Source organism: Aedes albopictus, chromosome 1, assembly GCF_035046485.1.
Source record: "Aedes albopictus strain Foshan chromosome 1, AalbF5, whole genome shotgun sequence".
In the NCBI taxonomy this organism is placed as follows: Eukaryota; Metazoa; Arthropoda; class Insecta; order Diptera; family Culicidae; genus Aedes; species Aedes albopictus.
The window spans coordinates 306625031-306651199 of record NC_085136.1 but is presented as its reverse complement, the minus strand read 5'-3'; the positions used below and the strand labels follow the sequence as shown (position 1 = coordinate 306651199).

Below are 26169 nucleotides of genomic sequence, written 5' to 3'. Positions count from 1 at the left end.
TACACAACAAGACTTATGTAGACTTTTCATAAAAGTATGATTTTATTACAATTTGTGTGAGACCAAAGGGCCCACGGGTATTCAGCATGACCATGCTGAGGGTGACGGGTTCGATTACCGGTCGGTCCAGGATCTTTTCGTAAATGGGCATAGAGTATCATCGTGCCTGCCACACGATATACGCATGCAAAATGGTCATTGGCAGAGGAAGCTCTCAGTTAATAACTGTGGAAGTGCTCATAGAACACTGAAGCTGAGAAGCAGGCTTTGTCCCAATGAGGACGTTACGCCAAGAAGAGAGAGAGAGAGAGAGAGAGAGAGAGAGAGAGAGAGAGAGAGAGAGAGAGAGAGAGAGAGAGAGAGAGAGAGAGAGAGAGAGAGAGAGAGAGAGAGAGAGAGAGAGAAGAGAGAGAGAGAGAGAGAGAGAGAGAGAGAGAGAGAGAGAGAGAGAGAGAGAGAGAGAGAGAGAGAAGAGAGAGAGAGAGAGAGAGAGAGAGAGAGAGGATGAGAGAGAGAGAGAGAGAGAGAGAGAGAGGAGGAGAGAGAGGAGACGAGAGATGAGAGAGAGAGAGAGAGAGAGACCAAAGTGGTCCTAATCCCGCTCACGGACAAATGTATGGCCATCTTTTACGGAAAAGTGAATTATTTTTGCAACTCTTATATTTTTACAATTTTTTTTTCCTGTTCAGCGGGAGTGATTGAATACACTGTGTACTAAAATCGACTGTTTTTACAATTTTCACGTATTTTTTTGCGTGAGCGGTTATTGGAACACATAAAATTTCCTACAGCTTTTTTGGGTCCAAGAGCCGCTCAAAAAATTCTACTGTTTTTGTTGAATGGTAGGTAAATCCTGAGCATCACACAGCTCAGTGGAGAGCTAGGTATCAACTGGTAGGTAAATGGAAATAAATTGTAAATATGTTATACCTAGATTGAATAAAAGAGAGGTACTGAGCTGGTAGCGATATCAGTCAGTGCCTGGGTTTGGAGAACAAAGCCTCGCCTGTGTTTTTATTTTCCAACAGTTTTGTTTTTAAAATTTATGTTATTTGGTAAATATTGCATAAAATGCTTTGCTCTCATTTAATTTATATTGTCCAAGAATATCAGCGACGAAAAGGGGGTATTTATGCGTGAAAACTTGATTTTTGCAACAGTGAGCGGCTATTGGGTCATGAGCGGCTACTGGTACACTGACGGTACTTTTAAAAAGCGCTTTCGAAAATTTGCACGGGTTTGCTTGCTAAACTCTCTGATGCCTTTAAGCATTCATTGAAATCGGTTGAATCCTTAAATAAGATTACAGGATGTCTAGCAGATGTTTCGATATTTCTTCCAAAATAATTCCAAAAACTAGGAATTGCAACACGAATTCCACTTAAAGGGCTTTTAGGAAAACGATAAAGTGCTGTCCATAAATTACGTACCGTATACGATAGGCTAATGACTAGGTTTGAGTTTGAACTAGAGAAAAAATAATATTATTAACCGAAAAAATACTTAAAATATAAAAACTATAGGCAGCTTGTTCCTATGACTTTGCGCCTTTGCGCACAAAATCTTCGTTTGTTCCTAACTTTGCGCATAGTGTGCCAAACTTTGCGCATGCTCTGAATAGCACAAAAAGTCATCAAAAATACTATTATTTATTGCTTTGGCATTAAACTAAAGATGTTCAGATAGTGGGTCCTTAATTGATCATCATTAAAATACTTTGTCCTAGGAGGGAGGGGGGACGGAGGGGTTCTTGAATTCGTTTGCATTTCATACTACTGCGTGAACAATCCAACATACATATCTTCATGAGGGATTTTTCAGTGGCCATCATGCAAAACGTGGCTCGAGAAGATCAATAATTATTGTAAAATTATTGTAAAAGCTTCCCGGTGAATGAAGTAACCGTTACTGGCAGCACAATACGGGGTTATTCAAAAATGACGTTCATCAATTTGGGGGGGGGGGTGGGGGGAGTGGTCTGAGAAAGAATTACGAAAAAATAATGAAGCACTACAAATGCACATTAAAATATAACATATTATAGTGGTACCTTACAAATGCGTAATAAATTAGGACATCACAATTGGACAAATACAACACAGAACAAATATTTTGCCCTGTTACCCTAGAGGATAACAATTTCCGATGACAGGATGACGAGGTTTCATAAATGTTTTTGGTCCATCAGTCAATCCTGTTATCGTATTTTCTGTGGCGGTTGCCTTTCGTTCGCAGCATTAGTTGCTTTCATAGCTTGAGTTTTGTCTAGGAGTTTTTTTTAATCCTAAGGGGGCATCCCGATTCGGGTTTCATCATTAGAGTTCTATAACTTGAAGTCTGTGCCAGGGAAAGGTTTACATCTCTAGTACTTAATCACGGCCCGAAATGGCCTGAATGTTGGCAATCGAAATAGGACTCTATTCTGCCAGAGCCCTATAAATGTGCATTAATTCTAGGGAACTATTTACAAGTTAAAATAGCACATTTAACACAAAAATAAAACTTGTAATAAAAGTTTGATAGTCCATGTATTAGGTATGCGATAAAGCGTGACAAAAGGGGGCAGGGGTCTGAACATCCTGAAAAATGGCGGACATCACATTTGAATCGGCCCTAACTTTGGCCACCGGAAAAGCCAAATGAAAGACTGTTCACAAACTACGTCACGCTGTAGACAGAAAGTGAAAGCCATATAGTGCTACGGTTCATATATTTTTCTACTAATTACAATACATACAAAATCTACTACATGCTGGAGAGGGAGGTATGCAATTGTCAGTACTAGTTTTACATAATATGTAAATGGTTCATAAGGGGCCGTTCATAAACCACGTAGACTTTTTGGGGGGAGGGGGGGGGGGTCTGACCAAAGTCTACGCTTCATACAAATTTCAAAATTTTTGTATGGACAAAAGTCTACGAGGGGGGAGGGGGGGGTCTGAGATGGTCAAATTTTGGTCTACGTGGTTTATGAACAAACCTAAGTGTAGAGTACGATGTAGTCGGAGGTATTCACGTGCAATATTTATTTAATGAAAGTGCGCAAAAATTAGGAACACAACGCAAATAATGATTCCATGATTCCAAACATTGCACAGCACTATTTTCTCATTAAAATGAAAAAAAAAAACACGAACGTGATTGATATTACTAGAATATCATCTTTTCTGTCAAATAATTCCAACATAATTATCATTGTAGGTTTTTGAAATGTGTATGAAGTCCAGACTTTGGCCAGACCCCCCGTCCCCTTACTAAGAGTCTACGTAGCCTCATTCTGAGATGCGAATATTGTGAAACGTATAAAATACGGCAGACTTCAGTGGGCTAGACACGTAGTGCGAATGTCGGAAGAAAGAATAGCGAAAACAATATTCAGCAGAGAACCCGGTGGAGGTAGGTAGGCGACTTCGTGGGCGGCCGCGAACTCGCTGGCTGCACGCGGTTGAAGATCTACGATCCCTATGGACTTATTCACCGATGAACCAAATTCATCGCGGTCCGGGAATTTTGACACTAGAGTGAGGCCATTCCCAATCAGAATCGTTCAATTGTGATTGGAACCGGCTCCGCTCTAGTGTCGAAATTCCCGGACCGCGATGAATTCAGTTCATCGGTGCACTCGTCTATGGAGAAAATTTACTTCTTCAAAGAAAAATCGCTTGATCCCTAAAAATAAGTCGTTGAATGATTTCTGTAGATAACTTCACGAGGAATCAGACCTCCGAAGACCGCAAAGCGATGCGACATTCGTGGAAAATGTTATTAAGCCTTACCCGATCAATAAAATAACGAGATTTTATTATTTATTGTAATTCCTTACATGTTAAACAGCGTTGGCATGTCATTCGGTTTTCAGTCAATAACATTTTTCACATGCCTTAGATCGCTTTGCTGTCTTCAGAGGGTTTGTTCCTCCAAAATTTCCAACAAAAATCATTCGTCGACCGAGTCGTCGACTTATTTTTAGGGGTTAAGGGGCAACCTGTGGCGATTATTCTTTGGAAAAGTGATTTTTGCGCATAGTAAATCGTATGAAAACTTGAAACGGCTGGCGCTAAAATATAGTTTCTCCGATCGAGCTGAAATTTTGCAGTTGATATGGGGCCAAAATGGAACACAAAAAGTGTACAGGAGTAAATAGTTTTTTATCCAACAAGTTGCAAAATGATGATTTTTTCAGCACGAGTTGTACATTTATCCAACGAGGCTTGCCGAGTTGGATAAATACAACGAGTGCTGAAAAAATCGAGTTTTGCAACGAGTTGCATACATTTTTTGTAATTATGGAAAACATCCATCTAGTACAATAGTTTCTAGCTACACGCGCGCATTCCGATGTCTCGCGCATTTAACTTAGCTGAGAAAACAGTAAGTAGACGTCCACGTGCATAAGCTAATTTTTATTCTTCTTTATTGTTCTCAACATCAACAGGCATACTTTCGCCCCAATGATGTGTATACTTAAGACTAAAATTAACATAAGCAATTACACATTAAACCAGAAAACAGTAACAAAGGCAGAAAATACAGGTTTAGCTTAATAATTAATCTCGATCACATCACAGAACTTTCATTATACAACAACAAACAAACTCTGCTAAAGCTAACATCGTAATAATGACATAAGACGACAAATGTAATTGTTATTTTAAAACTCATAAAACACTTCACAAATTAGACAGTTTCAGGTCTCCACGGGCACCGTACTTTTCTGAACTCACGAAATCTAACGTTCTTAGGCCAAGTAGCTGATAACATTGCGCTAACTTTCCATTTATGATTTAACACTACTTTAAATGAGATGTAGTCTAGAGTGCTACAGTCAACCCATCGTGGCACTAATTTCTTCACATGTATGATCTCATTGTCACGTGCGCCCAAACTACGAGCGACCATTCGTTGTATATCTTCTTCCGAAACATTTCCATCGATGTTCGTTAGTAGCAAGTCAAAGCTGTCATCCTCGCGTATCGAATCTGTTGATCGGCCCAAAGCATCAGGTACATTCGACATTTCACCTAGTCCGCTATCCATTTGCTGCGATAAGCTCGTAGTATTGGGAGTCGAGTGTCGCGATCTGGCATCCGAATTGAATCTTTCGTGTGAAGCAAGAGCCAACCGTATGGATTCAACTGTGTTCTTAAGTTCTTCGATGTCACGTTGAAGTGGGCATTTTTGCTCCAACTGATTCGGTAATGGCACTGGTTCGGCGATAGATACGTTTTTGATATCAGTTCGTTCCTGTCTCCATTGAACGAATTCGATCAGGCACTCGTCACACAGCCACATATTGTTTTTCTTTGGTGGCGATACTGCAGCGAGATCGTTAGTATTTAACCCGACACAAGCGGCATGGTGTACAGCAGCACACAACCCATTACAATAAATGTACGGGTGATCCTTTGTTTTAACTGGAAGGAGGCACTTTTTGCAATCCATGGCGAGTTTGATCAAACTAGATGTTTCACTTTTTTCGCAGAAAAACGATGCACGGTTTGCAGTCTTCCGATGAAAGAGCGCGGGCTGACGATGGCCGTATTCCGGTAATGGTTTTAAGAATTATAAGCGACGATTTCAACAGAAAATTGAATTACTGAAAAGCGGTATAAGAACAGCGCCCGACTCAAAACACAACCAACACAACACATTTCCAATCAAGTAGTCAGTTCAGTAGACTAACAGGTCGATTTGACTATCACAAATTTTCAAGTTTCCGTCCAGTTTAGCTTGGCACTTCTCCTTCAAGGAGGAGATGTTTTCGATGAAATAATACCGGGAGTGACCTGCAACACGTGAAATTGATAAGACTTCCGGCGGATTCACTTCATTAACGATAGAAAACTGCAAAATTGTGTAAAATTGGCCATTCAAGTAAAGGTGCCGAAAAGTACTACTTTTCGGCACTCTTGTTCAAGTGTGGAAAAGTAGGCCGTTTCGTTACCCTTACACAGACGGAAAAATGAATACTTTCGCAACGTAATTAATGTCTTTCTGCACACTTAGTTTTTAATACCGAACTCGGTATAATTTTTCAAACGAACTCAGTCGGTTGCAACTGATAAACCGAGGGTTTCGGTAAGTTTCGATATTTTGTTGATTGAAACCGAATGTTCGTTAAAAATGACAGATTAATATGTCATAACTACCGAGAAGTTCAGTTCTTCTGGAGAATATACAAATTCGGTAGACAGATACCGAGAAAACTCGGTTCACCGGGCTGGCGAGCTCAACATTTGGTCAGCCATGTTTGTTTTTCTCAACGTTGGTCACGTTGAATGTTTCATTGTTTTGTGGAAATTATTTGGAAACTGCTAGTATTACTAGCCCCTGCGTTTGCGAATTCGGAAGGAGTCAATTTGAGAATGATGGTAAGTGATTTTATAATTTGAATGTTGCCGTCTGTGTTCAAAATATCGTGTGCTTGTTTCCATTTTTCCTACTTTGTTCCAGTTGATACCCGCGCGATCTGATCCAGTTCCAACCCAGGTTGGAACTGGATAATAAAGAAAAACGGCATAATACAACTTTCAGTTCATAACTTGGGTAGATACTCATTACCTGTGAAGCAGGCTCATCCTCAGTCGAGACTTCATTTAAGCAAGAAGTAAAATATATATTCTCAATTTAGTTGAAAATCGGAGTTTTCGACTAGCGAAGTTGGATTTTTCTCCAAATCCATGCGTCGGACCTAACTTCGGAAGTGATGCGCTGTAGAGTAAACCTTGTCCGCTATACAGCGCATCACTTCCGAAGTTAGGTCCGACGCACGGATTTGGAGAAAAATCCAACTTCGCTAGTCGAAAATTCCGGGATTCAACTGCACGTACAATAGTGACGCGTTTGCCAACGCTCGTATCGCCCATGAAGACTCACCGTTGACTGCTTTCTCCTACGATTAAAAATTATCACCCATCATGTTCTGGATATCTCGGGTATCTGGAACCTAAAGGAAAATTAATCTACAAATTATAATAATTCGCTCATTGCAATCTTACCTGTTATAAATAGTAGTTAAATTATATATTCTAATTTCTTTCAACGCACGATTTTTACGCTGGAAACTATTTAAATTCAATTTCTGTTTATAAACGTGAACTCAGCAGGAAAAAAGCTCAACGTGTGAAGTTAGCGGGAAAAAAGCTCAGAATTGTGAACCCAGCAGGAAAAAAGCTCAAAAATGTGAAGTTAGCGGGGAATTTTTTTTTTCCTGCTCGAAGTTCGTGCTGTGAGGTGTAGGCGGCGCTTTAGGTGAGCTTTTTTCCTGCTCGAATTTTCCTGCTCATTTAGCAGAGGTAGCGGTTTTGAGGTTAGAAATCAAACGTAAACAAACTGTATGCCAGGTGCTGGGAGTGATGCCAGTGTGCTTAAACTGGCACGATTCAATTGGGTTGTTTAGCGAATGAAATATTGCTTTTTGTAAATAGTATTTACGCAGGGGGTGGGAAACTCGGCACACAGTGCCCGGCACACTTTCGGCACACTCGCCGGCACATTTATGAAGCTGCCTGTCATCAAACTGGGAGCACTTTTTTGTGTTTTTTTCTTCTTCTGGACGAGAAAGACAATAACAAAACAACTTTTATCAACACTTTTGATAAAAAAAATGCAACAAGTATCGGAAGCGGCTCGAAGCGCTGCATTTTTTTCTAACAGTATGACGAAGTTGGTCTCTATGGCTCGCTCTATGGTATAACCCGATGCAAACTAGCGTTAATTCATGCTACGTCGCTGCAGCGTTCCTGTGGGGTATGCGGTGGCATTGCGTGCTGCACACGGTCCGGCCGTTCGGCGCGGTTGCATTTCGTGTACATTCTCCCATGTGCATCGGCAGGAAGGAATAACAAGGATGCCGATTCAAACTGTTCATTCTATCAAATGAGCGCAGCAAGCAGGGAAGTTATTTTGTCAAAACCGAGGCCATAATCATAATCTCCTGCAGGAGATTGCTTTTGATTACAATATTTATTTAAGTTGTGCAAGAATCAAGATAGGAACATAAAACCTGAGAGAGAGGAGACAGCTGGCTTCGATTGCGTGCTACCTAATGTCAAGGAGGACCTGTCACAAACTGTCACCGAAAACCGAGCTAAAATTGCACATTGGTGGTGCGTAGTGGCCAAATATCCAAAAGATTTTATTAAAATTTGGCTCCGTTTGCTGTGATCGCATATGTTAAAATAATGATGGTCAGTTTCCCTCAATCAGCGCAAAGAATCCATTTATTTTCCATTCTTTGTCGCAGCGAACTCAATATGCAAATCATTTTTGACCAACAATATATTTTCAAACCATTGTGCGGCGCACAAAATTGTAAAAAGAAGTAAGAAGAAGAAATGTAAACATCGTGGCTGTCAGTGAGCTGTCTCCTCTCTCTCAGCATAAAACAAAACAAAACAAGCGAAAGGTTGCCAGATCATGGGGTGGGACACTCATTAATATTGGCAGTAATATCAATTAATATTATATTAGTTTAGTAATATCTGGTAATATCGATGCTGCACATCAAGGCGGCTGTGATTTTTTTTGTACACAAAGACTAATGACATGCGAAGATGACTATAGTAATTATGCAGTTCAATACGGTAAGTTTTCATTATTGTCTAAATTTAACTTACAGGAATGTTTATTTTCAAATTTTAGGCTAATATATTTCTTAGAGCGTATCCGGGCGGTGCATCAGCGTGAAAAACGAGACATAAAATATGACTGCCGAGAGATCAATGGTTCACGACCAATATCATTTCCGCCTCTGAAATGCCTATAAGGTTAGTGAAAGCTACGATGGCCGTTGACTTCACCCCGGTCAGCCGTAGGACCGGAATCTCCGGAATCAACTCAACCTTATGGAATGCAGAGTTCATCTTCTGTAATGGATTACCAGCGACCACCACTGATCGGTTAAATTACCAGCATAGTCTTGTTTGGCATAAAATGTTTATGTTGTATTGTTGAAATAAATGCTCACAATTTCGCCAAAATTCAATTCGTTTTAATTAACAAGAAAAATGATTATTTGAAAATGTTACAATATGCCTTTTTATAATTATTCTGGGCAGTTACGGATCATAGCACGAACACCCAAATACAAAACACACAAGTGAAAATCACTAAAATACAAACAAATTTTGATTTTCAACTTAATCAATTTTTGGATTTTTTTTCGATGGAACTCGGACGGGTTCCGGCCCTATTAGGTCGGCCAGGGCAAGGCCTCCAGCCCACGAGGCCCTCACCAATCGATTCCAAGCTGATGCCGTCTCGGTCGTCGATAAAAACCGTCACCCCTTTTGTGAAACTGAATTCAGTCCTGTTTTTTTTTCTGTTCCATTTTTTCATGGCGCGTAATGAAGATCATTGAACTTCAAGATTCATTGAAAATGATCTGTAGATTCTGTCCCACATCAAAAAGTAGTATCTGAGACCAGAACAAAAGAAATAACAAAATAGCAATATGCTGAACATGGCGCTCTCAACCCCGGTTTGAATGTTTAAACTATGTTGATGTATTTTGACAGCTGTAAACAACGACCACAACGATGATGTTATCAATGAATACTTGATAATATCATTAATATCGGCATTAATATTTATAATATTTGTAATACAAAATCGAGTGTCCCACCCCATGTGCCAGATACATAAAAAAATAATGAATCAACTTGACAGCATGACTGCCAGCACGCCGGCAACGGCCGGCACACTTCAGCACAGTCGGCACATCACCGGCACATTTGGCACAAAATGAATTGTGCCGAGTATTCTCACCCCCTGTATTTACGGATATTTTCTTAATGAATTTCCTGAACGAATCGTTAATGCTACACTTAAGACATGCCAATGGATGGACGAATTTCCAATAAAATACAAGGAGCAATTGCCAAGGGCCAAGATCTCATGGATGAATTCCCAGGGAACTCCTGGAGAAATTTCCCTGGGAACTTTCGAGGAACTCACGGGAGAATTCCCGAAAAACTCCTTGAGCAATTCCTTAGAAATTCCTAGAAGAATTCCCGAGGATCTCCTGAAGACATTCTTGAGACACTTCCGGAAGAATTCATTAGGAAGAATTTTTCAAAAACACTCCTAAAAGATTTCTCGAGGATTTCCTGGAAGAATTCTTGAGGAACTCCTGAAAGAATTCCTCAGGAGCTTCTGGAAGAATTTTCGAGGAAATCCTGGAGGAATTTCCAAGGAACTTCTGGAGGAATTCCCGAGGAACTCCAGGAAGAATTCCCGAGTAACTTGAAAGAATTTTTGTAGAATTCATGGAAGAATTCCCGCGGAACTCCTTTGGGAATTCCTTAGCTATTCATGGAAGAATTTCCGAGGATCTCCTGAAGATATTCTCGAAACACTTCCGGAGGTATTCCTTAAAACTTGAAGGATTTTTTTTAAGATACATACACCTGAAGGACTTCCGGGATGAATTTCTGAAGATATTCCCGAGGAGCATCTGGAGGAATTTCCGAGGAACTCCTGAAGGAATATTCGAGAAACTCTTGGATGGATTCTCGACCAACTCCTGGAAGATTTCAAGAGAAACTCCTGGAAGAATTCTAGAGTAACTTCTGGGGGAAACTTAGAAACTCCTGTAGGAACTCATGAAGGAATTCCTGAAAATCTCCTTAAGGAATTCCGGATGCGTTCCTGAAAAAAATCCTGGGAAACTCCCGAACAAATTCTCTAGGAGCAACTCCTGGAGGAACTCCTAGAGGAATTGACGAGGAACTTGGAGGAATTTCCGAGAAGCTCCTTGAAGAATTTCTGAGGAGTTTATTTATGAACTCCCGGGAAACTCTTGGAGGATTTCCATAGAAACTCCTGAAGGAATTCCTGAGGAAATCCTGAAGGAATTTTTGCAAAACTCTTGGAGGAAATCCTAAGAAACTTCTAAAGGAATCTTTCAGGTTGATTGATTGATTTGTCTTTATTTAAGAGACTTTTAGCATTTTTTTCAGGAATTCCTAAAGAACTCTTGAAAGAACTTCTTGCGGAACTCCGGGAGGAATTCCCGAAAAACTCCTGGATTCGTAAACTTCTCGAGTAGTACAGGAAGAATTCACAAGGAACTTCTAGAGGAATTCCCGAGATACTTGAGGGTTTTCTGAGAAGCTCCTGACGTATTTTTTCAGGAACTCCTAGAGATCTTCTGGAGGAACTGATGAAGGAATTTCCGAGGATTCTCTAGAGAAATTCACAAGGAACTACTGGAAAATAAAATCGAAAAACTTCTGGAGGAATTCCTTAGGGAAGAACTCCTGGAGGAATTTCTGAGGAACTCCTATAGGAATTCACGAGGAACTTCTGGAGGAATTTCCGAGGAATTCTTGAAGGAGTTCCGGAAGAACTCCTGAAAGAATTTTTGAGAAACTTCTTGAGGATCTTTAGAATCTCCTGGAGGATATCTCGAGGAACTTGTCGAAAATTTCTTTGAGGAATTCCCAACGCCATCCTGAATGAATTCCCGAGATACTTCTGGAGGAATTTCCGAGGAGTTCCTGAAGGAATTTCTGAGGAAATTCTGGATCAATTCCCGAGGAACTCCTGAAGGGATTCTCGCGGAGCTCCAGGCGATGTTTCCGGGGAATATCTGGAGAAATTTTTGCGGAACTTGGAACTGGAGGGGTTCATGTATAAACACTGAAGCACTTCTTGGGAGAATCGCAATGGGAATTTCCGCAGGAACTTCTGGATGCATTCGTAGAGCTTTTTCATAGAGAAACATTTAACACAAATTTCAATAAAAAACATCGTCATGGAAACGCAATCGCCCAATCTAAACGTACTGTGCTTGGCCGGGCTACCCCTAGGTGGCGGTAGTGAGCAAACGTCAAACGTCAAACAAGAGCATAAGCCCTGAGTTCCACGGAAATTTCTCCAAGAGTTTCTCGGGAATTCCTTCAGCTCTGTCGAGGAAGCGCGTACGCCCAGGCAAGTATTCAGATTACGATATGACCTGCAGTATTCTCCCTGATAGTGTTCCGTGTCTACAGGTAAACGACGAGCCTCAATCGTATGCAGAGGCAATGAGCTGCGATGACCGAATGGCATGACGGAAAGCGATGGCAGAAGAGTTCGAGACACAAATGTCCAACGGGACCTGGGAGCTGACCAACCTTCCGGCAGGACGGAAGGCGCTGAAATGCAAATGGGTGTTAAGTTGAAGTGCAATTCTGATGAATCGGTTCAGCGCTACAAAGCTCGGCTCGTCGTCAAGGGCTTTTCGCAGGTGAGAGGTGTCGACTACAATGAGACGTATTCTCCGGTAGTCAGGTACGCCAGCCTTCGCTACCTACTGGCTTTGTCTACTCAAATGGGCCAGCGTGTGCATCAGATGGACGCTGTGTCGGCGTTCTTGCAGGGAGATTTGTCTGAAGAGGAGATCTTTATGGAGCAGCCCGAAGGATTTGTGGATAAGAAGTTTCCAAAGAAGGTTTGCCCTTTGCGTAAAGCCTTGAATGGTCTGAAACAGGCCAGTCGAGTTTGGAGCACGAAGCTTCGCACGAAGCTCGATGCGGAATGGAAGCGGTCCGGCTTGAAGCGTTCCAGTTTCGACCCATGCGTGTACTACCACGTGAATGGTGACGACGTTATCATTATTGCCGTTTTCGTCGACGATTTGCTGATATTTTCCAATCAGCCGAGGTGGATGGAATACGTCAAGGAGCAATTGATGTCCAAGTTCCACATGAAGGATCTAGCAGAAGCGGAGCAAGTTCTGGGCATGCGGATCACCCGGTCTGAAGATGCAGTCATGTTGGACCAACAACGATACATCGACGAACTGCTTCAGCGCTTCAATATGACCGAGTGCAATTCAGTAGTGACGCCAATCGACGGGAATCAGCGGCTGTCGAAACAGATGAGTCTAGGGAACGAAACCGAAAAGCAACGGATGGCATCGGTACCGTTCCGAGAGTTGGTCGAGGGTCTACAGTTTTTGGCTCAGTGTACCCGGCCCGATATCGCATATGCTGTGAACTCCGTCAGTGGCTTCTGCAGCAATCCCGGAGAGGCGCACTGGGTGGCGGCCAAGAGAATCTTGCGTTACCTGAAAGGAACAAGGATGATGAAACTGGTATACAAAAAGAAAGAAGAAGGAGCGTTCGAAGGATTCAGTGATGCGGATTGGGGCAATGACCCCGAATCGAGGCGATCAATCACCGGCTACATTTTCCAGTTCACTGGTGGATCTGTATCGTGGAGCTGCCAAAAACAACCAACCGTTGCACTCTCTACGACCGAAGCGGAGTACATGGCTATGTCTGCCGCTACACAGGAAGCCTTGTGGTGGTGAGGATTCCGGAACGAATTGTTCGGGGTCCAACTGCCAGTTCAAATAAGTTGCGACAATCGCAGTGCAATTTGTCTGGCAGAAAAGGAGATAGGGTATTCTCCCCGTAACAAGCACATCGACTTGCGACACCATTTTGTGAGAGAACAGGTTGAACGTAACGTGACGTAACGTAGCGTAACGTAACGTGAAATCGAAGCAACAGAAGGCAGATGTGCTGACAAAATCGATTAGCGGAAGGATGTATCTTCAAGCTATTCAAGCTTTGGGTGTTGCACAAATTAATGTTTAAGGGGAGATGTTAGTCTATAAGTAGCCATGAATTTGAATTTGAATAAATGTTTAGTTCTATCCAGCAATCGCTACGCAGCAGACGTGTTTTCATTACTATCACAAACTCAAGCACGCAACAAAAACTTTAACAATAAATGTGATAGCCGCCGATTCTTACAGTCCCAGCCATTCTTTCTGTTGGCTGGTGAAGACACTGGGAACATTAAGGGTTCTCAGTCACATTGTCCGTCTTTGAGACCTTCGATGGGTGAACTTTTCATAGTATGACCGGCCGCTGGACAGGTGGAACACGCAAAAATTTTCCTTTATCAGCGGAGCCAAGGGTTCTCTTGCCCGAACCGGTTGGTCCTAACTGTATGGCATTGTTCCGGTCTCGGTGTTACGGATGCCGCTTTTTTGGTCATCTTTCGATTGGTGGTGTACGGTTACAAGCTGCATCTGAAAAACATAACACAGACATGAGCTTGTGAATTCTTGCACTCCATTACCGGTGGCACAGGCACACTTACCTGAAGCTGAAATGGCTGAATCTTCACGGAAATTGATTATATAATGGCAGAGCGCATTTCTTCTGGTTTCAGAGGCAGGCAGTGATCGGTTTATTTAATAAAATTGTTACAATGAAACGACAATGTCACCGTCCTCATTATGAACTATCGCCGCCATGATGAACAATGAGCAGCTAGGCAGAAGGCTCGGTCAACACGGGTTCAAGTAATGACATTTATGCTTGGTTTAAGCCAAGGATCGGTATTTTCGCCTCACTCCATTCACATTCACTCCTCTTTGCTGAAGTGAATCAAGAAAGATGCAGCAAACGGATAGTCATGATCTGAGAGAGAGGAGACAGCTCACTGACAGCCACGATGTTTACATTTCTTCTTCTTACTTCTTTTTACAATTTTGTGCGCCGCACAATGGTTTGAAAATATATTGTTGGTCAAAAATGATTTGCATATTGAGTTCGCTGCGACAAAGAATGGAAAATAAATGGATTCTTTGCGCTGATTGAGGGAAACTGACCATCATTATTTTAACATATGCGATCACAGCAAACGGAGCCAAATTTTAATAAAATCTTTTGGATATTTGGCCACTACGCACCACCAATGTGCAATTTTAGCTCGGTTTTCGGTGACAGTTTGTGACAGGTCCTCCTTGACATTAGGTAGCACGCAATCGAAGCCAGCTGTCTCCTCTCTCTCAGGTCATGATCAAACATGCAACCCCATCACCAGTGGGAAGCGATGCGCAAATTGTTTGACATTGATATTCGTTGCCGTTCGTCGCAGTTTGGATCGCACGCGAATGAATGAATGGCGAATGGTAAAGAATACTGGTGAGTGATCGAAGCGGCTTTATCATAACTAGAAGAGAATTTTTGCATGAAATGCATACTTTTTTAGTGTATTGTTGTTGAAATGCTAGATTAGCAAAGAAAATAATAAACATTTTTTGGAAACATCAAAAATTCTTATGCACAATATCATTCGTATCACTCGCGAATCGCATCAGGGAACGTTCAAAAATTACGTCCAACATTTTGGGGGGAGGGAGGGTCTAAGAAAGTGTGACAGTACGTGTATTAGGTATAGGCAAATAGCGTGACAGAGGGGGGAGGGGGGGTCTAGAAATCCCGAAAAACGATGGACGTAATAAATGAATCTTCCCTCACCGCTCGATCGCTTGCGATGCAAATGTGGACGAATGAGTAATTTCCAAGTGTGGCTTCCCACTGTTCGCCGGAGGGTGCTGTCGTCGCTGACAAGCAAACACGCAAACTAAAGCGACAACCGTTCGCTGCTGACTGTCTTCGAATGTGGAAGAAGGTGAAAAGTGGAAATCAGGAACCCTGGTTTAAGCATTTGATGGTTGGTGTTCAATGGTGTTGATTCAAATGGAACATATGTTTGATATGCAAATCATTATGAATCAACCATTTGAAGCAATTATGCCAAGCATATCTTCGAAGTTTGAGAGAACTATGGAAACAGTTATATCACAGAGAACCCCAACTAACAATCGCCAGCCGCAAACAAGCATGCATGCTGAATTGTTGCTTTATAATAGTAATTATAGCTGAACTAAAAATATGCTGTACATATTACTGTACAAATGCTTTTTCAATTGAAAAAGTAGCCAATGTTCAACTTTTCGTATTGGTATTAATAATGATAATTCAAAACACTTTTCAAGCGTTTAATAAGATTTTTATTCGACTCGCAGTAATTCCTTTACAACATAGTTTAACAAGACTTTTTTCTGCTTCTTGTTAAGTTCATGTAAAAATTAGGACATGTATCTGAATAATGTGTTTTTCACAAGTCAAATAAGCGCTTTCGTTTCATCATACTTCGACTCAGAGTACATGATGAAAAACACGTGTTTTTTACCGAACAACAGCTGAATAATTCTGTTGTTCAGTCGTTCACCATAATGTTGTGCTAATTCACCACTGCTGTATAGAAGTCAGAGTCTGATCATTATAAAACCACGGGAAGTTTGTGTTTTGATTTGAGCGCTGCAATTCATCATCTCTAGGATGGCGCAGATAGGAAGGCATGCAGCTGGCAATCGACGGGTCTCGAGTTCGAATCTGGATTTAGGTAAATTTATGTGTAGTTATTATTTCACAATATTTGTTCACAGCATTAAGCTCCAATCATAAACTCTCGTAGAAATTGAAAAAATTTGCATTTTTATATTTTTAATCATTTCTGCTGAAGCTGAATAACAGCTTTACTATATATTTGTAAAACGATTTAACAACAAACATTTCAGTTGGTACACAACACTATGCTTTACAGTTTCTCCAAATTTGTGTGAACAAAACCCGAACAAAGGTTGTGCCTGAAAATTATCCAAATGTTATTCAGCATCATGCTGAATCAATTCGTCGTAAAGGTGCTTGTAAAATGAGTGATTGTTAGTTGGGACAGACGTCTATCTTCGCTTTCTGCCTTGTGTAAAACTTTGTAACGGTCATATCAGAGTATGTGGTTATGCTCCCGTTGCGCGGCGCTAGCGTCCTATCACTTATATTGTTGTTTTGTCATATTTGTTTCTAGTGCTCGCCGTTTTTGACCGTTTAGCGCTCGTGTCGCTTTGTGGGCTAGTGTATTTTAACGATGAACACTGCCATCGTGGGGTCAAATCGACTTTATATGTGGGGCAGTCTCCGTTGGTGGCGTTGAGGTGCACTTAAATCCTTTACACACGATTACGACGTATTTTTGTACGAGCTTAAATGTCTGTTCTCTGTGGTTATATCAATCAAACAGCATTTCTGTCTGTGACCAGCGAATCCAGGCTGTATAAAGAGTTACTCAGGTATTCGTATGGCCTAATGACGGATCCGTTCACGCTGAAGTCGGAGTCGACGCAGAATTACGGTTCCCGCTTAAAATCTAGGAAAATGTTCAATGGAAACGAATGATTCTCTGTCTATGAGGTTTGCGCACATATAATTTGGCAGTTAATTTGAGTAAGGAACGAGGACGGTGCACCTTAACTGGCACATGGCCTGATGCGTGTATGCCAGTTACAACACAATCTTGCAAGCGATATTGCACCCAACTTCTCGCGCGCAGAATTTCAATTACTCTTGCGCGTAAGGGAACGTTCAAAAATTACGTCCAACATTTGGGGGAGGGGGGGAGTCTAGAAAAGTGTGACAGTACGTGTATTGGGTATAGGAAAAGTGCGTGACAGAGGGGGGAGGGGGGTCTAGAAATCCCGAAAAACGATGGACGTAATATTTGAATCTTCCCTAAACGTGAAACGAATCACGTGCGCTGAATCGACTGATTATAAAATTGCGCCTAATTTACAATGTTGTAATTCCTGAGTTGAGATGCCTCGCTCTAAACCGCAAACTGGAGACAGAGAATGCATGCTTTTAATGCCGTCGTCGTCACAGCTCGTGTGAATCTGTGCGCCGAACTGGTTCCATTCCGTACGCGAGCGATGAATCCCCACAAGTGCCCCTCTGGCTTTGGTCAGCCAACGCCGAATGCGTTTATGTTTTTAATACGCAAAAGGTATACATGTATGCCGATAATATGTGAGTACGAATGAGGTGACCGTGTTTTCAGGAGTCTCCTCTCATAGTAAAAGTTGTAAACTTGATACCTATATAGGTACATGACTCCCGATTAGTTCCTTGCTTCCGAATGAGCTGGGTCAGCTTGTGTAATACGTCCATCTTCAAGCAGGAATGTCGAAAAAATCACACTAGTCTTTTTGTAGGAGCAGTGCCTTGGGAAGTTATGTCTGTGAAGAAAAGAGAAAACGAAAGAAAACCCCTAAAAGTGGTTGGTAGTTCCTCGGAACGCACTTTGCATGAAGGAACTTCTTCTTATGTGCAACCCATACAAACACTGACTGACTGGTGCTGCAGTTTGTGGTAATGATGGGGAATGTGGGATATCGAATGTCCTATATGCGTCTACCGCCGCGAACCATACTTTCGATCATCAGTTCATTAGCGGTTTCTCATTTAGTCGTAGTAGAGCGACCGGGCAAGTCACACACAGTCCTCGTGCTTCACGAAGATCTAGGTTAGTGCGCAGTGCGGAAAAGTGTGGGAGGTTGCAAGTCATTCTTGGAAAATGTGGTGCAATTTTAGTTAGAAACATCTACAAGTCTTAAGTATTGAAAACGTGTTACACTAAGGCCATCTAAGAAGTTTTACATTCAGTCGAATTGAAGAACTTGAAAGGATTCCCTGTTACGCTTCATTGCAAGTCCCTAGGAACTACGTGATAAGTTGATTGATTGATTTATTCGGTAGTTCCAGAAATGACCGACGAACGGACGCCCTTGACTTCGGTTCCACCATCTGCGTTGGATTCCGAGTCCTCGTCCTATGTCCATCAGCTCAAGGGCCATGAAACGCTACGCGAACGCCAGGTGAAAAACTTCCAGTGCTGGATTTGTACCGCCATCTTGTGAGTACCTTTGAACGAGGCCCGATAGCACATTTCTAATTAGAACATTTCCTTGTAATATCTCAGCGGTGCCTTCATCATTGGAATCATCATTAGCCTCAGCTACGTAATCATGGGCGACGCAAAACGTGGGGCGTCCAACAGCACAAACGTAACGGAAACGGCGAACTTCCCGGATTTGCTTAATCTGATTAGCTTTCCACTAGCCGGTAAGGTCTTCGCGTGTTTACGCTGAGTCAACCTTATGTAACCACGCGCTTGTTTCTACTCCCCTCCAGACGAACCCACGCCGATATGGGACGCGCCGAACATAACCGAACAGGACGCAGCCGACGCCATTGCCGAGGGGGAGAAAGCCCTGGGTGACAAGGAGCTGCTGGAGGAGGCCTTGACGGCACCTCCGGTACAGTCGGCGACCTTCCGGCACCAGAGGGCAGTCAGCACAACCCTGGCTGCCCGTCTTGCCTCCAAGGTCGGCTACGTGGAGAACAAGGCCACGAATGCGATCGCCCGGAAGCATAACATGAAGAAGCGGCATCGCCGTTGGAGTATCGGTAAGGGCCCGGCCATCAAGATGCCTCATCAGAACGGAACTCAACAGTGCGACTTCAATGCTAGGTATCGCACCAACAATGGCACGTGCAATAACAAGAAGAACCCTCATACGTACGGCGTCGCCTTGATACCATTTCGGCGACAACTGACTCCGGACTACGGTGATGGAGTGTCCAGCCCTCGCGAATCCGTCGAAGGCAAGGAACTGCCGAGCGCCCGCCAAGTGTCCCTCCAAATTCATCGACCATCGTACCATAACGACCCCAACTTTTCCGTCATGCTTGCTGTCTGGGGACAGTTCCTGGACCATGACATCACGTCTACGGCCTTGAACCAGGGTGTTGGCGGAAAAGCCATCGAATGTTGCGACCCTGGCCAGCCTCGGCATCCGGAATGTTTCCCGGTCCCACTGGGACCAGGTGACCCGTACTTCCACGATTACAACCTAACCTGCATGAACTTCGTCCGGTCGATCCCCGCTCCTACGGGTCATTTCGGACCACGTCAACAGCTGAACCAGGCAACGGCGTACATCGATGGCTCCGTAGTCTACGGATCAGACGATGCCAAGGTCAAACGGCTACGAACAGGTCAGGACGGTAAACTTCGAATGTACGTCACCCCGGATAACCGGGAGCTCCTTCCGATCTCTACCGACCCCAATGACGGCTGCAACGAGGAAGCCATGAACGCAGCCGGCAAGTACTGCTTCGAGTCCGGCGACGAGCGGGCCAACGAGAACCTGCATTTGACGTCGATGCACCTGATCTGGGCCCGGCACCACAACAACCTTACCGGGGAGTTGAAGAAGGTCAACCCGGACTGGGATGACGAGCGGCTGTTTCAGGAAGCTCGCCGGATATTGGCCGCCCAGATGCAGCACATTACGTACGGGGAGTTCGTACCGGTTATCGTGGGTGAGGATACGGCTGAGCGGATGGAGTTGGCACCTAATCCGGAGAGTGACCGGGACACGTACAACGTGTCGGTGGATCCGTCGGTGGCGAACGTGTTTGCGGCGTCGGCGTTCCGGTTTGCGCATACGTTGCTGCCGGTAAGTACTGTGTGAGGAATGTGGGGTTTTCCAGTGATCAATCAAGATGATAGTGGACTGGGAAGTCTGGATCAGTCCAGTTTAAACGTTTCTGGGTCCATAATTCGTCGAAGGCTTCGGCCATGAAGCATTGTGATGCTCTGTCAATCTCAAGAGCTCTTCATGGGTCTAAATGAGTAAAAGATCTCGAAAAGCCGCGTTAATGCATCAAGGCGTATGTCTATACGTAAGGCTGAGTCCAAAACGCGCTAGGGATCCGCCACTTCCAGCATAGAATCTTCTGAAACTAGCTACGCATAGCTCACTGTACCTGATCCAAGTCCTTGACGAGGCACTGCTTAGAGTCCATATACTTCGACCTTCCTTCTGTTGATCTTCGATAGCAAAACAACCTCGATTGTCCCCATGGGCGAGTATCGCACCCGTCTGCCCTGGTCATCCAGCAAGCACCTCATTCACAAAACTTCTTTCCAAAGCGATAAACTCGGCCTCCATGAAAGAAAGGCTTGCACAGTCCTGACAACGGCTGATCCATAACACAGTGCCTCTGGTAAACAAAGTTGCAGCACCAGGCATTGATTTACGCGATTGTAGGTCTCCTGGCAGTACATAACTAGCTCGTTGGCCTCGACGCCTCCTAGCTTCAGTTTCCAACCAACGGTGTCCTTAAAAACATGGGTCACTCTCGGTGAGGCCGTCCAGTCATTTTCCTTCGGCGAAGCAATCTTCCTCCCCTGGATCGACGTACTTGCAGTTATGCCAGGTCTTGCACACTCTGCCATGTACATCAGCGCACCGACGACAAGCCGCTACTTGGTACTATCCTCCATCGCATCGCTATTGGGAACCCTTCTAGGTTCCACCATACTAACAAAAGTAGCTACATAAGAGCTTCACCATGTGCGACTGGTACTCGCCATCCATTGCACTTTCCCAGAATCTTGTCTCCTCAGACTTCACCGCTTCGTTGTAGTTCGCTAGCTTCTTGACCACGTGAGTAGCAATACCTACCTCGTAGTCTTCGAAACGGATCGGCGACTTGCCACGACTTCTCCGAGTTGCCGAATCAGGACCGCTCGCTGGAACGTCTGTCTTCCTGATCATCCGGTTCAACCTCGATCGCCAAAGGATCTTCTTGTGGTATATGTTCACTGTCCGCATTCTCGCTCGAATCATCTTCGGGTTTACCAATCTTCTGCTGCTGAACCGCTGGTGTCCAGTCATTTTCCTTTGACGAGGCAAAATTCCTCCCCAGGATCGACGCACTTGCAGCTGTGTCAGGTCCTGCACACTCTACAATGTACATCAACGCACCGACGACACGCCAGTACGTGGTACTATCCTCGATCGCATCGGCAATGACTACCTAACACCTTGTCGACTGTCAAGTCGATTAGGTTCCAGGTTCCGTTCACCATGTGCGACTGGTACTCGTCGTCCACGGCACTTTCCCAGAATCTTGTCTCCTCAGACTTCACCGCTTCGTTGTAGTTCGCTAGCTCCTCGATCACGTGAGTAGCAACACCTGCCTCGTAGTCTTCGAAACGTATCGGCAACTTGCCACGACTTTTCCGAGTTGCCGACTCAGGACCACTGGCTGGAACGCCTGTCTCCCTGATCATCCGGTTCAAACTCGATCGCCAAAGGGTTTTCTTGTGGTATATGTTAACTGTCCGCATTCTCGCTGAAATCATCTTCGGATTCACCAATCTTCTGTTGCTGAACCGCTGGTTTCGAATTCCGCAGCGGCATCCGGCTCATCGTCCGTGGGCTACGGAAGAGCCTCTTTCTCCTCAACTCAAGAGACTTGGCATCGTGACTTCACCTACTCGGTCTCCAGATCCATGAAACGATAGGTTTTGTGCTGTTTGGAACTTCCGATGAATGATACAGACCTCATACTTGTATTGACTCTAATTCTCAAAACAAACTTTTCTTCCCACCCCATTCCGCAGGGCCTGATGAAGAAAACCCACGACCCAACCTCGTCACCCTCGGGCATCGAACTGCACAAGATGCTGTTCAACCCGTACTCCCTGTACGGTAAAACCGGCCTAGATGACGCCATCGGTGGTGCCATGACCACCCCTCTGGGCAAATACGATCAGTACTTCACCACCGAACTGACCGAACACTTGTTCGAGAAAGCGCAGGATCTGCTGCACGACCGGCCCTGCGGTTTGGACCTCGTATCGCTGAACATCCAACGGGGCCGGGACCACGGCCTTCCGTCCTACCCGCACTGGAGACGACATTGCCGGCTTCCGCCGGTGGACACCTGGGACCAGCTGGAAAAGGTGGTGGACGCCGGTTCGTACCAGCAGATGCGCAAGATCTACGGCGAACCGGAGAACGTGGACGTCTACTCGGGGGCGCTCAGCGAACCGCCCGTGGAGGGCGGCGTAGTGGGACCGTTGATCACCTGCCTGCTGGCCGATCAGTTCTTGCGGTTGAAGCAGGGTGATTCGTTTTGGTACGAACGCCGGCGAGGACCGCAGCGGTTCACCCGGGGTAAGTCTAGCTGATGCGTAGTCTTCACAGGGAGTTCATTAATAGTGCTTGTCTCTCCCAACAGATCAACTACGGCAGATCTACAACACCCGGCTGTCGAGTATAATCTGTCGGAATTCGGACGCGATCACGCAATCTCCAGTCTACCTGATGCGCAAGGTCAACCGCGAAGACAATCCGGAGCTTCCGTGTTCGCAGCTGGACACGTTCGACTTCTCAGTGTTTCGCGATCGGAAGAATGCCGACTCGAGGCGGGTCAAGCTAGCGACCGCGCAAGTTGGAGTGGTTGTGCAACCTTCCTCCAGTACCGTAGTGTCAACAAATTCGTCAACGGCGGACACAACTACCGAAGGATTGACGACGACAACCACTACGACTTCAACATCCATGACATCAGATAATACGTTGATTTGAGAGAGGTCTGTTGCACTGTAGCACGGTTTCTGGTAGGGATCATGTGATCTGACATCTGATTTTAACGATCAATTGTCAAACGTCAGATCCATTGATCCCTACCAGAAAACTAAACTCACGGTTGCTCGAAAACTAGGTACTAATCTAGTGCATTCGTTTTCTAACTGTTTTTACATGTGGATTATAGTTCTGTAAATTAAGCAATACTCTGACAGGCGCAGTGAATCACTCCATCATTTGTAAAGAAAAGTATTTAGGACTAGTCATCAATAGTTTGGCCTTGAACTTATTATGCGATTGAGAAATTCCTGCCAGTTCCATTGTTATCACTTAAATGCAAAGTAACTTATCTATCGAAGAAGTTTTCAACTATTTGAAACTCTTCAAGTGATGTTGAATCACCGTTGTTGTGGCGTTGTGTGGTACATATGTAACGTTGAAGGGCTCTCGAAATTTTGCTTTAGGTGAACAACATTGGACTGTTCTGAATATAGGGGCAACACGAGACGACCGACAAGTGTCCATTTCCGAATCGAAGGAGACACACCTTCCAAACAAGAATTTCGCAGATGATAACACTATTCTAATCTATTATTCCTTTCCACAACTTGTACTCTTGAAGAGTACACAAAACGGGGATATCGAAGGGTCTCCAGTCCACATTCCATTTGCGAACACTTGGTAACTGCACAGAGAACAGACATCCAGGCTAGAACAAATTGCATTCAGAAAGTTGTGTAAGGATTTGAATTTTCACTTGAGTAAGGTTGCAAACCAATACACGATGAAAACATCAACGCCACAAACACCATATTGCCACAAATAGTGCACACCATGGTGAATTGAAACATTTCAAGAGATGGATTCAATTAGTACACGCTCCCGTCAGAATACCCATTTTTTCATTGCTATCTCTGTCGCTCTTCAAGAGGCTCCATTTAAAAATACCCATTTTCAAGTTGGGCGGCCCAACTCATAAATGGGTATTTTTAAATGGAGCCTCTTGAAGAGCGACAGAGATAGCAATGAAAAAATGGGTATTCTGACGCGAGCGTGTATGGGAAATTACCCGCACAGAGAAACAGACGTAACACTTAGAACAAATTAAATTAAAAATCATCGTCTCGAAATCGTAATCGCCCAATGCTAGTCATGCCGTGTTTGGACAAGCCACCCCTAGATGGCGGTAGTGAGCAAACGTCAAAAAGGGAGCAAAAACGATGCCAGCGCCGCGACTGGCAATTGACCAACTACCGAATATTTGAATCGATCGTTAAAAAGGTAATCGATGAAGCGAGTAAAGTGGGATGTCTGTTTCTCTGTGTTAACCGATTGCAGCACCACGATGTTGCCACTTGTGTTGCCGATTTCAAATGGCCGATAAATTCCTTACACAGTTTCGGAACTGGGCTTGGATGCCTGTTCTCTGTTATCAGTTATCAGTTACTATAATCCAGAATTTTACGAGCGCTAATGGCCGCCCAGAATGTGACTCACTTTCTGATAGGGATCAGCCGATTTGACGTTTTACTTCTGTTGTTTGACAGCTGATCGATAAGATTGATGATCGATCTTATCGATCAGCTGTCAGACGACACACACCAAACGTCAAAACGGCTGCTCCCTGCTAGAAAGTGAGAAAAATTCTGGCAGCCATTAGCGCTCGTGAAATGCTGGATACTGTCCATTTGACGTCCGCTAATGGCTGCCAGAAGTTTTCTCACTTTCTTGTAGGGATCAAACGATCTATTATCTGGCGTCGTTTGACAGCTGTTGACAGCGTTGACAGATGATCGATCTTATCGAACAGCTGCCAAACGACACAAGTTAAACATCAGGTCGACTGATCCCTGCCAGAGAGTGACCACAGTTCTGGTGGTGGCTCAAAAGTCCAACACAACGGTCACTGCACAGCACATGTTTGTTTTTCCAGACAGTACCAATCGCTAATGAAGTAGGTCGCACATATCTGCTTTATACCACGTGGCGTTCACCATACCTTTCTTAGAATCGATTTGTCAACCAGCTACCGAATCAATATTCCCGCCGTATTTGATTGATTCCATACCCCCTGACAAGGTCACTAGGTGAATATTGGTAACAGAGAATGTGTTGTATACAACCCTTGACATAACTGGTTCTCGGTATAGATCCAGTCTGCGATATACCTACCTATTGGGTCCGTCTAACGTTCAGCCCTATGAAATATTCATTCAATGTCAGTGCTGCACCGCGCTGACTGTCCTCGCCAAGGTCAGTTTCGATTTGGACGCGGGGCCATCAGCTGAACAAACAGAGCTTATTAATAAACGTGGCCGATTTTCACTCGCCTAGACTCCCGTTGTTGAATATTTTATGGGTTTTGGTCTGATTTGCGTTTGGTTTGCTGGGGAGAAAAGGGAGGAGATATTACACGTTGCAATACTTTGTCGTTGATGTACACAACAGAAACACGTGTTGAAGAGACCTATTAATGTTTTTTGGGACTAAGATTATCGACAGTCGAATATCACATGCTCCTGTGTCCTAGAAGTTCATCTCTCCATGTTTTCTGAATACCCGATATCGACCCATCCGGTGAAGTTACCTACCATTCTCCATGTTGTTCCATCTTTGCTGCCACTTCGCCAATAAGTCCGCTTTGACCATCTTTCTTATGCTTGCATCTTGATCTTCTTTGATAGCAATATACATCCATAGGCATGGCCGAACTCCATACCTATACATACCTGCGCCTCCATAACCTCTATATCTTCTCTTCGATACGAGCATACTTCCACCAGAAGACTCCTGTGGCACACCCGCTGTGACTCTAACAGAGATAATCAGGGACCCGCATGTTGGGCAGTGCTGTGGCATTGGCTTCCCAGTTGGCGCTGTTGAATGCGATTAGCCCTGTTCTTCTGCGTTAAGGCTTTTCTCTGTATTCGACACGACTGTCTATTAGATAGTCCGCTGAGCACTCTTCCGTGAACTTCATCAGCCTGTTCAAGATCTTGCTAAGCGTATCCAGTGGCATATCCGGTCGATAGGATGTTGGGTCTCCTGGCGCGGCTTGCCGGGTTTGGGAAGAAACACCAGCTTCTGGATCTTCC

General features: G+C 44.1%; 2 protein-coding genes across 3 annotated transcripts; one reads left to right on the top strand and one right to left on the bottom strand.

Moving 5' to 3' along the window:
- Positions 1 to 4412: 4412 nt before the first annotated feature.
- LOC115269292 (uncharacterized) lies at positions 4413 to 5642 on the bottom strand. Its single transcript, XM_029877877.2, has one exon. The coding sequence runs from the start codon at positions 5440 to 5442 to the stop codon at positions 4678 to 4680; it is 765 nt and encodes a 254-aa protein (XP_029733737.1). The 5' UTR covers positions 5443 to 5642; the 3' UTR covers positions 4413 to 4677.
- Positions 5643 to 17987: 12345 nt separating this feature from the next.
- Positions 17988 to 23346, top strand: LOC115269315 (chorion peroxidase-like). Of its 2 annotated transcripts, none has more exons than XM_062847095.1 (6): positions 17988 to 18150; positions 18390 to 18540; positions 18607 to 18749; positions 18819 to 20149; positions 22105 to 22660; positions 22725 to 23346. In XM_062847095.1, the coding sequence occupies exons 1-6, from the start codon at positions 18000 to 18002 to the stop codon at positions 23072 to 23074; spliced, it is 2682 nt and encodes an 893-aa protein (XP_062703079.1). In that variant the 5' UTR covers positions 17988 to 17999; the 3' UTR covers positions 23075 to 23346. The 2 variants fall into 2 exon arrangements, with proteins under 2 accessions (XP_062703079.1, XP_029733783.2); XM_029877923.2 differs by having other exon boundaries at positions 18384 to 18540.
- The last annotated feature ends 2823 nt before the right edge of the window (positions 23347 to 26169 follow it).

Excerpts from the sequence above, each read along its gene's own strand:
- LOC115269292 (XM_029877877.2), bottom strand. The coding sequence starts at position 5,442 with ATGGATTGCAAAAAGTGCCTCCTTCCAGTTAAAACAAAGGATCACCCG.
- LOC115269315 (XM_029877923.2), top strand. The coding sequence starts at position 18,000 with ATGATGGGGAATGTGGGATATCGAATGTCCTATATGCGTCTACCGCCG. Across the intron at positions 18,151-18,383 it reads CGTGCTTCACGAAGATCTAG|TTCCAGAAATGACCGACGAA; the intron begins GTTAGTGCGCAG and ends TTTATTCGGTAG. Across the intron at positions 22,661-22,724 it reads ACCGCAGCGGTTCACCCGGG|ATCAACTACGGCAGATCTAC; the intron begins GTAAGTCTAGCT and ends CTCTCCCAACAG.